At 32.8% G+C, this 13893-nt stretch overlaps 1 protein-coding gene across 3 annotated transcripts in view; it reads right to left on the reverse strand.

Annotated features, from left to right (window-relative positions):
* The window catches only part of LOC143255561 (T-box transcription factor TBX10-like), a 108079-nt gene that overhangs the window by 30522 nt on the left and 63664 nt on the right, over window positions 1-13893 (reverse strand). For 2 of the 3 annotated variants that reach the window (XM_076511402.1, XM_076511401.1), the window contains exons 6-9: window positions 12040-12192; window positions 10115-10182; window positions 8997-9130; window positions 724-5981 (exon numbers count right to left, since the gene is read on the reverse strand). In XM_076511402.1, the coding sequence (XP_076367517.1) occupies window positions 5659-5981; window positions 8997-9130; window positions 10115-10182; window positions 12040-12192 (678 nt within the window). In that variant the 3' untranslated portion in view covers window positions 724-5658. Of the gene's footprint in view, window positions 1-723; window positions 5982-8996; window positions 9131-10114; window positions 10183-12039; window positions 12193-13893 lie in introns of those variants that run through there. The other variant, XM_076511403.1, reaches the window with a different exon arrangement.

Genomic DNA, 13893 nt, shown 5'->3' on the forward strand with positions numbered 1-13893 from the left:
ATATTTCTATTTTTCACCTTACTAAATGCAATTCTAGGTAACAGCATGGAGTAAATATAGGGATTTGCAGTTTGATTATTTTAAGCCTTGCTTCCTTATTCTTCTACGATCCTTATTTACAGGTTTTTAAATTCCCATTTAAAAAAATTATATTTTTTAAAGTTTTGGAGGACTAATACGTGGTGTATTACGTACAAGCATTTAAACTGTTACTAGTATGTGATATGTTACATGTTATTCTAACTGGTTTTTGGTAGACTAGAATCTGGTATGTTATATACAGGTTAGTTTTTCAGTTTCAAGACATGCGTAACACATCAGTTAGTTAAACTGTTTGAAGACTGATATGTAACGTGTTACGTAACAGTTACTTATACTGTTGAAGAATTAGCATCTAATACGTTAATTACCAGTTGATTTGCACTCTGTTAATGGCGAGATATTGGGCTTGTTGCGTTACCTTATGTTCGATGTTTGGTAATTTAGTGACAAGAAATAAACTTTTCTCATTTATGAAATGTTTATATTATTTGAATTTCTTAACTCTATTACAGATATTATAATTTATTGTTCTTACTTAATTTATAAACTTGCAAGAGTACCATATTATTTTTCAAAACAAAGTTGAATCGTTTCTATTTTAAAATTTTATGTAATAAAAAGAGCTGTTACTTTTTCAGTTTATAATGTTTACTTTTTAACACGAGTAAACAATCGTATAAATCCATTCCTTCATAAAATTTAATAATAAAAGCAACAGGGATGGTTGAAAATTTCAAAGATGAAATCATAACACAAATATCTATTGCTCTTTGTAGTGTTTAGTTAAAATAGTTGCTTCGTAAATTGCCTTTTTACTAAAACGATTGTAAATTAATTCATCATAGTTGAAATAAGGTTACCGAGAAGTTTTCTTTTGTATTCTTTGGGAGCTAATATGTTCTGTTGTCTTCTTTGTACTTGGAATCACTGGAAGCTGCACTGAATCCAGAGTCTTGCAGTGATAAATGTAGCTGCTTTTATTTGTTAAGTGTCTTTAAATTTTAAAATAACCCCTTTTTAAAATCATTATAAATTTAATTAATATCTTTTTTACATCACTACAATAAAAATATTTTAATGTTGTTACAGTTTAAAATACATCTTTTCTGTTATCACTACAAGTTTAAATAAACGTATTTTAATATTATTACAAGTTGAAATAAACTTATTTTAATAACACTAGAATTTAAATTGGAACTATTTTGGCATGATTTCAGTTTAAAACAAAACACTTTTAACATTATTACAAGTTGAAATAAATCTCATTTAATATTATTACAAGTTGCAATAAATTTCTTCTAATAACATTAGAATTAAAAATAAATACAAGTACCATTAAATTTTCAAATTAAAGAGGTCAACAAATGTAGGTGAATGCAACATATCTCCCCCACACAAACCCAGCTTGGTTAATTTTGATATCAGAAATATCATTAGAAAAACAGAAAAATCGAAAAACTGTCTATATGAATACTTGGGACCTGCAAGAAGGTATTCTTGTACTGAAGCTCAAGCAATTTTTGGTTGACATATATATGAATAGTTCACGAAAACCCCAAATTGTGCTTTCCTCGCTGAAAAATTGAACAAAGACAAAACTTACAAAATGGTGCCAGATCTCTGTTTGAGACATGCAAAGAGTATATTTGTACTCATTCTCACGTAAATTATGGGTTTATTTAGCATATTGACTTCCCCTTCCCCCAATGTGACAAAAATTGGCATATTCCAATATGTTTTCCAATGTGTGCTGCTTGTAGAAACCTATATTTGTACCAAATTCCATTTAAATTGGTCAAAATATGGTAGAGTAATTGAACCTCAAACCCTAAATACATGCTTTTTCGTAAGCTCTGCATTCACTGAAAAACATATAAAATGTGTAGTTCTAACTTCTTAAGTGAATGACTTGGATGCATAAAATTCGTATTTGTAACTATTTTTACCTTGGTTGCTCGAAATGTGAATGCACAGAAGCCCAAAATATACATTTTCGGATTCTTCGATTTCTGACCACATAAAATCCTTAAAAATGCCTAAAAACAGTGAAAAGATATCAAAGAGTATTGGACCAAGGTGTAACCCTATCAAATTTCAAGTCAATTTGCCGAGAAATGAAGGAATGACGATAGACTGAAACGTGTTTGGAAGAAGAAGAAACAATAGAAAAACAACATGTCTCTCTGCAGTGACATCATAAACATGTTTAAAAAATAATTTAAATGTAAAGCAATTCCATTTTGTCTACCAATCACGTTTGATATATAACCATATTTGATGTTGGTTTAAAATTTCTACCTAAATCACTTGAATTTTTGTACCTTTGTCTTCTATTTTATTGATTAGCCGAGAGGTGTAATACTAAAAGAACATGCCATCAAATCTATGTTGTTTGAAACTTTATAGTGAAACATTTAATCATGAGTCTTAGTTTTTAATAGAAAAGTAGGTTTACTAAGAAATCATATTGACGAAGTACGAGATCTCTCCGTGGAAATTAATAATTATCTTTATTTCAGTTTGCAATAAAAATGTGTCAAACAACTGTAATGTAAAGCGTAAAATACAACCTAAAAAAAACCTACAAAATTTAAACTACCTTTTGTATGAAACTAATCACAAGAAGTATTGTAATATAATTTGTTCTGTAAAAATTTATTGCGTGAAATAATTATATGTTAAATTAATTTATAAGATTAAATATTAAAGACTTTCGTAATTCAAATACATCTATACGCTAACACTTTTATTACAGGGTCTTTAAAGAATTTACAATTCATCAAAGTTCGTGATGACAAGAAACCCACTTGAAGTAAAAATGTATCTCAGAACGACTGGTATGGGTATTAACAAAGGTTATCCTAAAGATGACCTAAGAAGGAGGAAACATTGTTCTCTGCTTTATTAGTAATAAAGTGTTAATACTCATACCAGCCGTCCTGAGATACAATTCATCAAGGTTTAAATCGGGATATCTCCTAATTGAACATAATTTCTTTCAAACCGATAACTTTCCTATTTATAAAGTTTATGACAACGTCTAAAAAATAACCATCTATTTTTGAAAGAAATCAATTTACCGATCATTAAAAACAGTCCCCTTTGAGTTTTATTTAAATAAATTGATGAAAAGTAAATCTATTGGAACACTATGGCTTCTTTTGAGGTTCTAAAGTGGGATTTTAGAACCTCAACAAATCAAAGTTCTATCACTTTAACTGATCGTTCAACAACAGCCATAAAAATTACGAAAGGTATTGTTGAGAAACATTGTACCTGTACGTTTAGTCAGTTATTCTTTGCATTTAATCTACAACAGTCAAAGTTTCTACCACTCTGGCTGATTGTTCAACAATAGCCATAAAAAATTACGAAAGGTATTGTTGAGAAACATTGTACCTATACGTTTAGTCAGTTATTCTTTGTATTTAATCTACAATAGTCAAAGTTTCTTCCACTGTGGCTGATTGTTCAACAATAGCCATAAAAATATTACGAAAGGTATTGTTGAGAAACATTGTACCTGTACGTTTAGTCAGTTGTTATTTGTGCTTAATCTATAATATTTATTAATAATTTAAACAAATACGTGACAGTATTTATAAGTCGGAGTGAATTTCAGTGAATTACTGATTTTTATTTTAATGTATCCACCTCTGTATATTTATCCAACAGAGTGAGCTTTTGATACAGTTTTCCACGTTCCTTACTTTCTTCATTTTCAGTTATTTCTGGATTAATCTTGTGTTATACTAAAAGGAACAATTTATGTGCGAGCTAATTTCTACTCTATTTTTGTGAAAACCACAAGTATCTGAAACAATTAATATGTACAACTAATGTAAAAAGTTAATAATAACAATAATGCAATTTGACGAGTAGATGAAAAGAGGAAAAAAATGCAATTTACCCTTTAACAAAAATACAGTGTTGACCTAAGTACGAAAATCACAACATAGAACGAGCAAACAAGCAGCAGTGACTTTTCGCAACTGGTTTTAAATCGCAACTCCTACGTAGCTTAGATAATGTTAACAATAGTACAATGAAAAATAGGTTTAGAGAAGAAGCCTTTGGAAATAATGATTTATAGATCTGCAAGAACGGTGCCAAATGCTGAAGAGATTTTGCACGCCAGCATGTACTCTCGAAATTGTGGAGATACGTTGCATTTACTTAAATTAGGAGCTGAGAAAAGAACCAAACGACAACATTTAAAAATAGACTTGAAGGAGTGTCTCTCCATCGCATGTAAAGAATTTGTTGTTATATGAAGGAATAATAGATTTAATAAATAGGAAGGATATGATGCGAATCTCACAAACACAGGAGAGATTCATATTTGACTTAGTGCATTTGGAAGAGTAAAATTTTAATTTAATATTTTACAAAATACACCTAATTGTTCTGTTAACAAATTTCACGTTTGTTTTTCTGGGCAAGCTGTGTTTAGAAATGGAAAAGAAAAACAAAACAGACAATAACTGTGGTACAGTTGTTCCAGGCAGGCGTTCGGTAACAATACACTAAGATGAACACAAACACAGACACTGTAAATCGTTTTTACACGGGTATTCACTAACAATATATCGCTACTATAAAGTTTTTCTACAGAGATATTCAATAACAACATATTATCAGATATAAGTTATTGTAAAGTGTTTCTAGGCAGCGAGAATTCACAAAAAACATATCAAACGATACGGCAATTGTACAGTGCTTCTCTACAACAGGTGTTCAATAACAACATATGAAGAGACACACAGTTGTTGAAAGAAGTTTCTAGACAGCAGGTGTTCAGAACAACATATCAACAAACATAAGCATTCCAAAGCGTCTTCTTTGGGTATGTTGAGTAATATAAAATAAGAATAACTGCCTTTAGAATCCTAATGGAGAAGGTGTTTAGAAAAAATACCCCCCTTCAAAGTATATGTAGGTCTACAGAAATTGTGAAGTTTCTTTTAGAAAACAGATTTTCAGAAAGTTAATACTATATATCTACACATTAGGGTTTGGATAAATACAAAATAGTTCACATAATTAAATATTTCTACCCAACAGGTCTTGGGTCACATAAACATGGGAAATGTCTGTAAACATCAGCTCCTCTGTAATTACAAGATGAGGCATGTGATGTTTTACACCAGATCTTGAGATAATGAAAACTAGTCCGATGAAAAGGATATTTTTTTATAGTTTGAAGACTTGCAAAAGCGGATATCGGCGACACATAATGATTCTTCATGACAACATTTTTTTTCGTGTGTCATGGTCCAAGCCAATTTTTGTTGCTACGTTAAAGCCTCTTAGCCATGTGAAATAACAGTGAAATTCAAACGTTTGGCATCAGTGTAGACATTAAAACGTCAGACAGGACAGAAAGTAAATAATATATTAAATTCTCGAAAATGTTATTTTATAAAATTACTTACGAAGTTAGAAACGCATGATACTTTAGCCAATATTTTTTTTTTGCTTTGTATATTGTACTGAACAATTTACACAATATTTACAGCGAAAAATGTTAAAAAATGACTCCAGTCAAATCATTACGTCCAGCACTACGGGCTCATTTAACTTTCCACTTTAAATATTATTGATATCTATACAAATTCAACTTGTAGCATAGTCGTAATTACTTTGTCTTGGTCTTGGAGGATAGAGGGCGCTATAACCTTGTGTCGGTGAGTATCCAGGAAAATGTACTGCCGAGGGACGCGAGTAAGGACTGCTTCTAGCTTTTATCTGATACATGTAATTGTCACAAGAAGGTCCGTAGCTGCACATATTCCCAGGATACGGTTGAGCTCCTGGACAAGCCTGTTGATCTGCACGTGCCAATGACGCAACGGGTAATCCCCCCGACACAGTATGATTGGAGCCAATAACACGAGAGAAGAGTGAGGATCCTCCGGAGAGTTGGTCTATCTCTTCTTCTGTAGAAGAAACAAGAGATGATTGCTCTAGGAATTATAAACACTAACATATTGAAAATATTACGCCATGAATATTATGCATCGAAAATGTCTTTATTTCCCCTTTCTCGAAACCGTTTTTAGCCCACTATCATTTCCGATGAGAGATTCTTCACAATTTTTTCTTTAAGCACCTAAATTAACACAACAGCAATAGCAAGCAGTAATTCATGGGAACATTTGTATGCTGTGTTTAAGTGATGTTGTGTTGGAGAAATTGAGCTAAATTGTATGAATACAGGCATATGGAAATTACATTGACAGCAGCCAGACAGTGGGTTTGTTTGTTTGTGTTTTCAATTTCGCGCAAAGCTACACGAGGACTATCTGCGCTAGTCATTCTTAATTTAGCAGTGTAAAACTAGAGGGAAGATCACTAGTAATCACCACTCACCGCCAACTCTTGAGCTACTCTTTTACTAACGAATAGTGGGATTGATCGTCCAATTTTAGCGTCCCCACGGTCGATAGGGCGAGCATGGTTGGTAGGACGGGAATTCGAACCTGCGACCTTCAGATTACGAGTCAAGTGCTCCTAACGACCTCTCATTTGACACCCTCTAATATGTTTCAGTGCCGACTACACATATCAAATAATCTTTTTCTAATTTTGTGATTCCTTTGAAAATGTTTTGGTACCACGTGAGTGATATATTAGTTTTAGCTATTTGTAACAATAAGAAAAACATATCATGCAACTTCTGTTAGTTTTTAATATGTAATACCATAGTGGGACAGCGATGTGTTTGCGGAGTTACATCGCTGGAAAATGGGTGTCGATATCTGTGGTGGGTAGAGCACAGATAGCTCATTGTGTAGCTCTGTGCTGAATTTCAAACAAACTAGCTGATTAGCATGTTATCTAAAGGTTATCATGACTAAAGCCCACCATTTCCCCACATGCTTTCATAATCCAACTAATTTATGAAGATGTGCTTAATTACAAAGAAGCAAACAGAAAACGTAGTAGAGGATAATCAGTTCTCAATATATCAGCAGTACACGATTTAACATGGTCTTATGGTTAGAGCACTCGACTTTGTTGTGAAGCTTTATAACATTAAGGTCCATCCTAGTATTCGTTCACAGAGTAGCCTAAGAGTTGGCGTAGGCTGTGTTGACAAGTTGTCTTTCTTCACTTTAAGTATAGAGATAACTAGTGTAGATGAACCTCTAGTTTCTATAACAAAGAACACACCGACACTATCCGTCTTAAAAAGGTTCGAACATAAGAATCATAGCTTACTGAGCACTTTTCTCCAGAAACACTTTTTCTTGATTATTTTGCTGAGTTTAAGAATTAATTTAAGATCTTTATATAAACTGGCATGAAAAGTAAGTAAAAAAATTAGAACTAAAAGACAGTAATTTCGATGGCGAACATTGCGTTCTTCTGCGCACAGTTTGTGAATTCGTATATTTCAAACTGATTTACTTTTTCTCTCAGGTCATAATTGTGAAAAATTACTAAAATGTTTTGCGTATCATAATTGAGATTTACGAGAAAATCGAATGCAACGAACACGGAAACAACTTTTCAAATCGTCTTCTACTAACGATTCAGTATAATTACATCCGCGGCTTGACAAACATGGCATGTCCTGGCCACCGTAAGTTATCACTTCAGCTTTCGACTGAGATGAATCTTCTTTAAGTTTTTATCTACTTTAAAACTGCAGCTAAACGAATCTTCGTATAATGATGGCCTAGAAATGGAGCAGTTAAATGAATATAAGTCACAATGAATGGGCGGAGAGACATGGGAATGCAGTCGAAAGTGTCAAGTTACGATCGCAGGATATCCATCATAAACTACTGTCTTATACCGCGCCATCCTTAGCCCCATTAGTTACCGCAAGAATCAACAGTTTTTCTTGGGCAACATTACCACCAGACACGTTCTCCGCGTTCCTAGCAACGGTATCTTTCATAGGGAGGCGCAGGAATGCCTACCGCTTTGAACGACATCTGCGGGCGATTTGGACGAGTAAGACAACTCGAGATCACTTCCCCGAACAAACGTAAAGTATGTGGAACTGCACGAGAAACAGACTAGTATATAGATGCTATCACAAAGTACATTAAAAAATCTTTAGTTATTTGTTCTTACAGTTTAACGACATCAGTAATGTTTTTTTGAAAATTCAAGTCAATCTCATAAACAGTGTGACTCTTATTAGAATATTCTGATGCCGGCCGTCCTATCGAGTAAATATCTAAAGCGCCATTTCGATAAACAATCCGAGCCATTCCTACATAGGCAATTTGCCTGGTATTAGTTTCATTTGGCTCTTTCTAGAATATTCTGATGGCAAATATCTATATCAAATAATCTTATTCTAATTTCGTGTGTCTCCTTCCAAGATATTGTGTTACCATGTAACTATTTTTGGAAAACGTTTCGTTATTTGACACAAAGCTACTTGAGGACTGTCTTCATTAGCCGTCCCTAATTTTGAAGTGATAAATTACAAGGAAGACAACAACCTCAGCCGACACTTGGGCTATTCTTTGCTATGGCTGAAAGGAGTTTTAACATGCAGATGTTGACATGATAAATAAAAATCATGCTAGTAATAATGTTGAACAAACACCGTTTCAACAAACTTGAAGAAACGAATCATACATATTATCACAAACTTACAAAGTTTTAGTAAAAAGCCTCCAACTTTTCAGTTTAGTGTTTTCTGCTGTTAAGTATCAATCACATCGCATAATATTCCAATCATGTGATATTTTAGAAAGCTCTAAGAGGAGTATATAACGCTGCGAAGGAGGGGGGAGAGCGTTGAAAGGATCGTGTTTTAAAATAATAATATAAAGGTACATAATCCAAGCCTGATAAAGTCAAATCGCACCCCTTAAATATTTAAGACCTGGAAACGGGATGGATTTAGCATTCTTTTCTGCTTTATGTACCGCCATCTAGGTCACAAATAGGCCTAAAAATAAATTTGATAAAAACAAGTTGCTTACCCTTTTCTGTTTTAGTTAGTGAAGAGGACTGAGACAAGCCAAGAAACTGCATAGAACTGGGTCGGTGTTGAGTTCGCGATCTTTGACCCTGTGGTAGATGGGACAACATTTCCATAACGCTGGACGGGACATTCCTAGACGAGATCATACGTCAGAGTTAGTTTAACCATAAAATAGTAAACAATATTCAGGTAGATATAATTATAATTCATAAATATTATTAAATACAAGGCCCAGATTGTCTTTACAAAGGCGTTCAACAAATAAAAAAGTTATTGAAACATAATTTTTAGAAATAAAATTTAAACTGTAGGAAGACTTCTAAACCTTAGTGTAGAAAATTTAATGTGGTTATTTCCGAAAACTAGATAAGAAAAACACGATAGCTTTAAGTGTAACTTGGGTTACACAAACGCAGTGAAATGCATAGAGAACTTAGAATATTTAAACTTTCGTACAGAAAGATTTTCGTGGTAAAAAAAACACAAGGGAGTTATTATAATCTAAACATTCAATAAAGGGGCACAGAAAAACAGTAAGACGTGGATAATTTTTTATAATATATTCATTTCTAGAAGACATTAAATAATATTAAAAGATTACGCAGCAACTAAATGATTCAATCAATTTGTTAGTATAATAAATAGCGAGTTTTGTATTATATCCTTACGTTTCACAAAAATGTTTATACTTAAGTGACGAGATATAAATATTAAACAGCAAATTTAGCGCGTTCATATATCCTTCTCAGTTATTATAAAGTGTATGTGAGCACTACGAACAATCAAAGGTATAACTGCGAGAACGTATACAAATATAATAATTACTAAACTTCGACAGCATAAAGACATGGTCTTTATTGATCTGCGACACCACACAAATATAACCGCTTTTCCACTCTACAAAGGACATTATTAAGTTGTTTTGTTTATTGCTATCGATCTTTCAATCCACATAGAATACTCTAACAAAAACTAGTTACTTATGATGAGACATTAAATTCGAAATATACAATCACGTGGAAAATATTTTAAACTTAAATGACCTCCTAAAGATTCTATAAATTGTCTCTTTAACGATATCTTACGGGAAAGGTAAGAAATAAAACATAAATTTACCATTCTTCTGGATCGCAATCTCGAAATCCTTTGGCAAAAGGGTTACTGGCAATTTTCAGTTGGGTTATCTGCAAAACAAAATGCTTGACTAAGTTTTTGTAACGCACATTATTAACCCAACATTTCATTATTCCCACATTTGTTTGAAGTGAATGAAAAGTAAAATTCAATTTCTATAATTATTTTCTTTATTTATATCAAAACTAATTGTCAAGATCAGCCAAACTCATTTTAAGTGTGGTCATTGGGGTTAGAGAGATTAAATTCGAGATTCGATTCTTACGGTGACGCAGGACACGTTGCCCATTTTACAATGTTGTGCTCTTAAATAAGTAAATAATAATTTAGATAAATTAATGATACTTGTTAGTAACGTTTGTATAGATGTTGAGTTGTGAGTACAAATATTTTTTAATAAAAAGATGCGTTTCTATTCTGTGTAACGTGTTTTAATTTTGATGCGTATAATGACCTGATTATTTTGTAACGTGTTTTAATTTTGATGCGTATAATGACCTGATTATTTTGGGATATTGCCATAAGAGTTGTAACTGAAGCAAGTTTCGAAACTAGAGCTTATTACAAAAAAACTTTGCTTCACGGGACCCACAACCAATCAGGGTTAATACCAGAAATAGACGTTCTAATCCTAAAAGCTCGTGCTGAACCACGTTGAGAACTCCACAGTAAAAGCAGGCTGGCAAAAGGGGTTTGGTTGATAGTGGGTGTTCAGAGACTCAAACAATCCACGCTCACAGAAAGAACAACTTCTACACTAAAACAGAAGACGATAATAAACTTTTTCTAGCTCTCTGAATTACCAAAGAAAAATATACAGTGTGTTCGGCTAATTAGTTCTTATACGTGAAAAAACAGAAAAGTGACTCTGCTCGAGCTTTCACCGCCCACGAACAAGCCACGAAGGCCATCAAGTTTTCTGAATTATCATTCCAACGTTATAAATACTGAACTAGAGTTACCTGTTTTGTTTTCAGTTGTCATCGGTAATGTACACGAGAAACACAGATAAATGGAATATTTGAAAGATGCACTAGTATTTCTTCCTGGAGTAATTTTTATATAAAAATTAAAATACAATAAATTATCCGATAGTCTCTCTTTTATCTATCTATCTGTGTGTCTCTTCTGAGTATTAGTATATTTATCTGACTTTCAATAATGAACTTTTAGAAACTGGTGTTTGGTGAAATTAGAAACAGTCATTGATGTATAAAACAAAAGGAGTGATAAGCTACATTTAAATCGCATGAAATATATAGTGTATATATATATATATATCGAATGTAGTAGTATATTAGCAAAATGTTTCGAATATTGTGTAGTTTTATAAAGAAAGTGCGTATTTTGCAGTAACATATTTCTGTTCAGCAGCGAAAACGAACTCTCTGTGACACGTTTCATGGAATTTTTCACAAGCCACCTTAATATCAGCATTTTTATATATACATGATTAGGCTTAAGAGTGTGCTTACGGCTTTCAAAAATGATCACTAACGCAACGTAAGTGTCAGCTAATTGAGGGACTTCAAAATTAAGAAGTTAGAATGAGTGCAAATCCCGTGTTATCAAATTTAACTGACTGAAATTATATTAAAACCCTAAGCCTCTTATCTGATTGTATTTGAATTAATGATATATATTGTTTGATTTTTAACTTTCAACTTGAATCTGTTCTCATTTACTCTTAGCTATTCTAACAAAATAATGAAATTTCATTATCAATTTTATAATGCTTTCAAGCCCCAAAGGACGGAACGCGAGTTTTTGGCACAGTTCAAGAGTTAATATTCTGACACGATAACCAGAAGGACACACCCGGAACTGTGACCAGAAATCTAATTTCTAGTAACGGAATGGACTGGTGGATTCTTCTCTACTCACCTACGTTTTGGAGTGAAACTTACCCTGTGATTCTGATAGGCAGTAACAGCTGTGAATTTGGTTTCAGAGAAGATGAACGTTTTAAAGTTTTCTGTCTGTGAAGCGTCTTCTCCTTTCGGATTGAGGTAGACCACATGAAACCTCGGTTGATACCTGTGCATTGAATTGAGGATGATCTGTAATGACAAACAGAACTGTGGTGAGTTAGCTTTTGCTGTGAATTTTACTAAAAATCAACCAAACATATCCGTTGTTTTTTTTTACATAAATAATAATAACGAAACAACAACAAAACGTAATAAATAAAACAACCATGTGAAGACAAAACTAAATTATATTAAAATCACATTAAAACTAATTATAATATTAAACACGCTACTTTTAAATGCTACATTATGGGTTTTTAGTGAAATAAGCGTATCATGGTAATTTAACTATTTTTAGTTTATCATAAGCGTGGGTGGTTACTGTTGTTTTTTTTAATTACGCACAAAGCCACACAATGGCCTATCTGTGCTCTTCCCACCACGGGTATCAAAACCGGGTTTGTAGTGTTGTAAGTCCCTAGACATACCGCTGAGCTACTGGGGAGCTCTTGGTTATTTTATCCATAATATAGACTAACCTACCACTAATGTTTTAATTATATCTGAAACACCAGAACTGACGAAGCACGAGAATGATGTTTTGAAGTTACTTATAGGATAATCTTCTGAATTATCCTAACTTATACATCATGAAATAATGTTGTTACGTCTCATCTGGAATTTTGGATGTTGTAACGCTGGTGGTTTGAATAATTCTTTTTTCTTTTATTATTTTAAACATAAAATGGAAAGAAAAAATGCTCTTCATTTCTTTAAAAAAAGGTTCATCTGCGAGGTTTGTAAAGTTTTATTGCATACAAAAATTCATAAATGTTTGGCCTTATGTTTAAACTCAGATAAAGCTTGAAATTAATTTTGATTATGCTCCAAACAGTCAACAATGAAGTATATGATTTAACGTTGAGCTTAGTGTCCTTAGGATGATAAGAGATTCCTTGTTGCTTTTATACCTCGAATTATCCATTCCGTTTCTTTAGCGTTTTTTCTTTTAATGTGGGTGTTTTACTTGATCTGATGATATGTCTGTAAATATTCACTATTAACTTAGAGAGAAGATAAATAAAGAGAAGTAAACATCATATTAAGTGAAAGTCTTGTCGCTAGTTGAACACACACATAAATAGTTCAAATCCTATACGTACGTTTTTGTTTGTTTTTTGTTTTTACTGGAACTCTAAAATGGAATTGTTAAGTACACTGCGTAAAATAAGTAAAGGATGACAGAACTCCATAATTTGACAAAGTTAAAACCCCTGAAGGCATTTAGGTGTTTTTCGTGTTGTTGCTTTTTTCAGGGTGTTACGAATTTGTTACGACTGTCTCAGTATTTCGTTAAGAGAATGGTAACAAGTAGTGCCATTATTGGGATAGTGCAAACCATCATCTTAAGCACAATAAGGCGACCGTTGTCTGATGATCCTGGTTCGAAGCAATCATAAGGTGCCTATTTCGAAACAGAATCAATTATTCTTAGCCGCACTAGACATTTTATCAGTGTACACACGATTAGAAATACTCTCAACCTATATTTCAGACGCCCAAATGAGATTCACTAATTCCATTCACAGCAAGGCACAAAACAGCTTACCTACAATGATGAAAAGACATGGAAAGAAATGAGTAAATCTTTACCTCAGAGCTTGAAAAAATATTTTATAAATTTGGAGGATATGTGTAACTAATAGTTAATTCATCTTATTTTCATACAAGAACGTGCTAATATGTTGTTAGTAGTAGAAGTATGTTGTGAGCAGGAATAATCACTGATAA

This window comes from Tachypleus tridentatus, chromosome 7 (assembly GCF_004210375.1).
Source record: "Tachypleus tridentatus isolate NWPU-2018 chromosome 7, ASM421037v1, whole genome shotgun sequence".
In the NCBI taxonomy this organism is placed as follows: domain Eukaryota; kingdom Metazoa; phylum Arthropoda; class Merostomata; order Xiphosura; family Limulidae; genus Tachypleus; species Tachypleus tridentatus.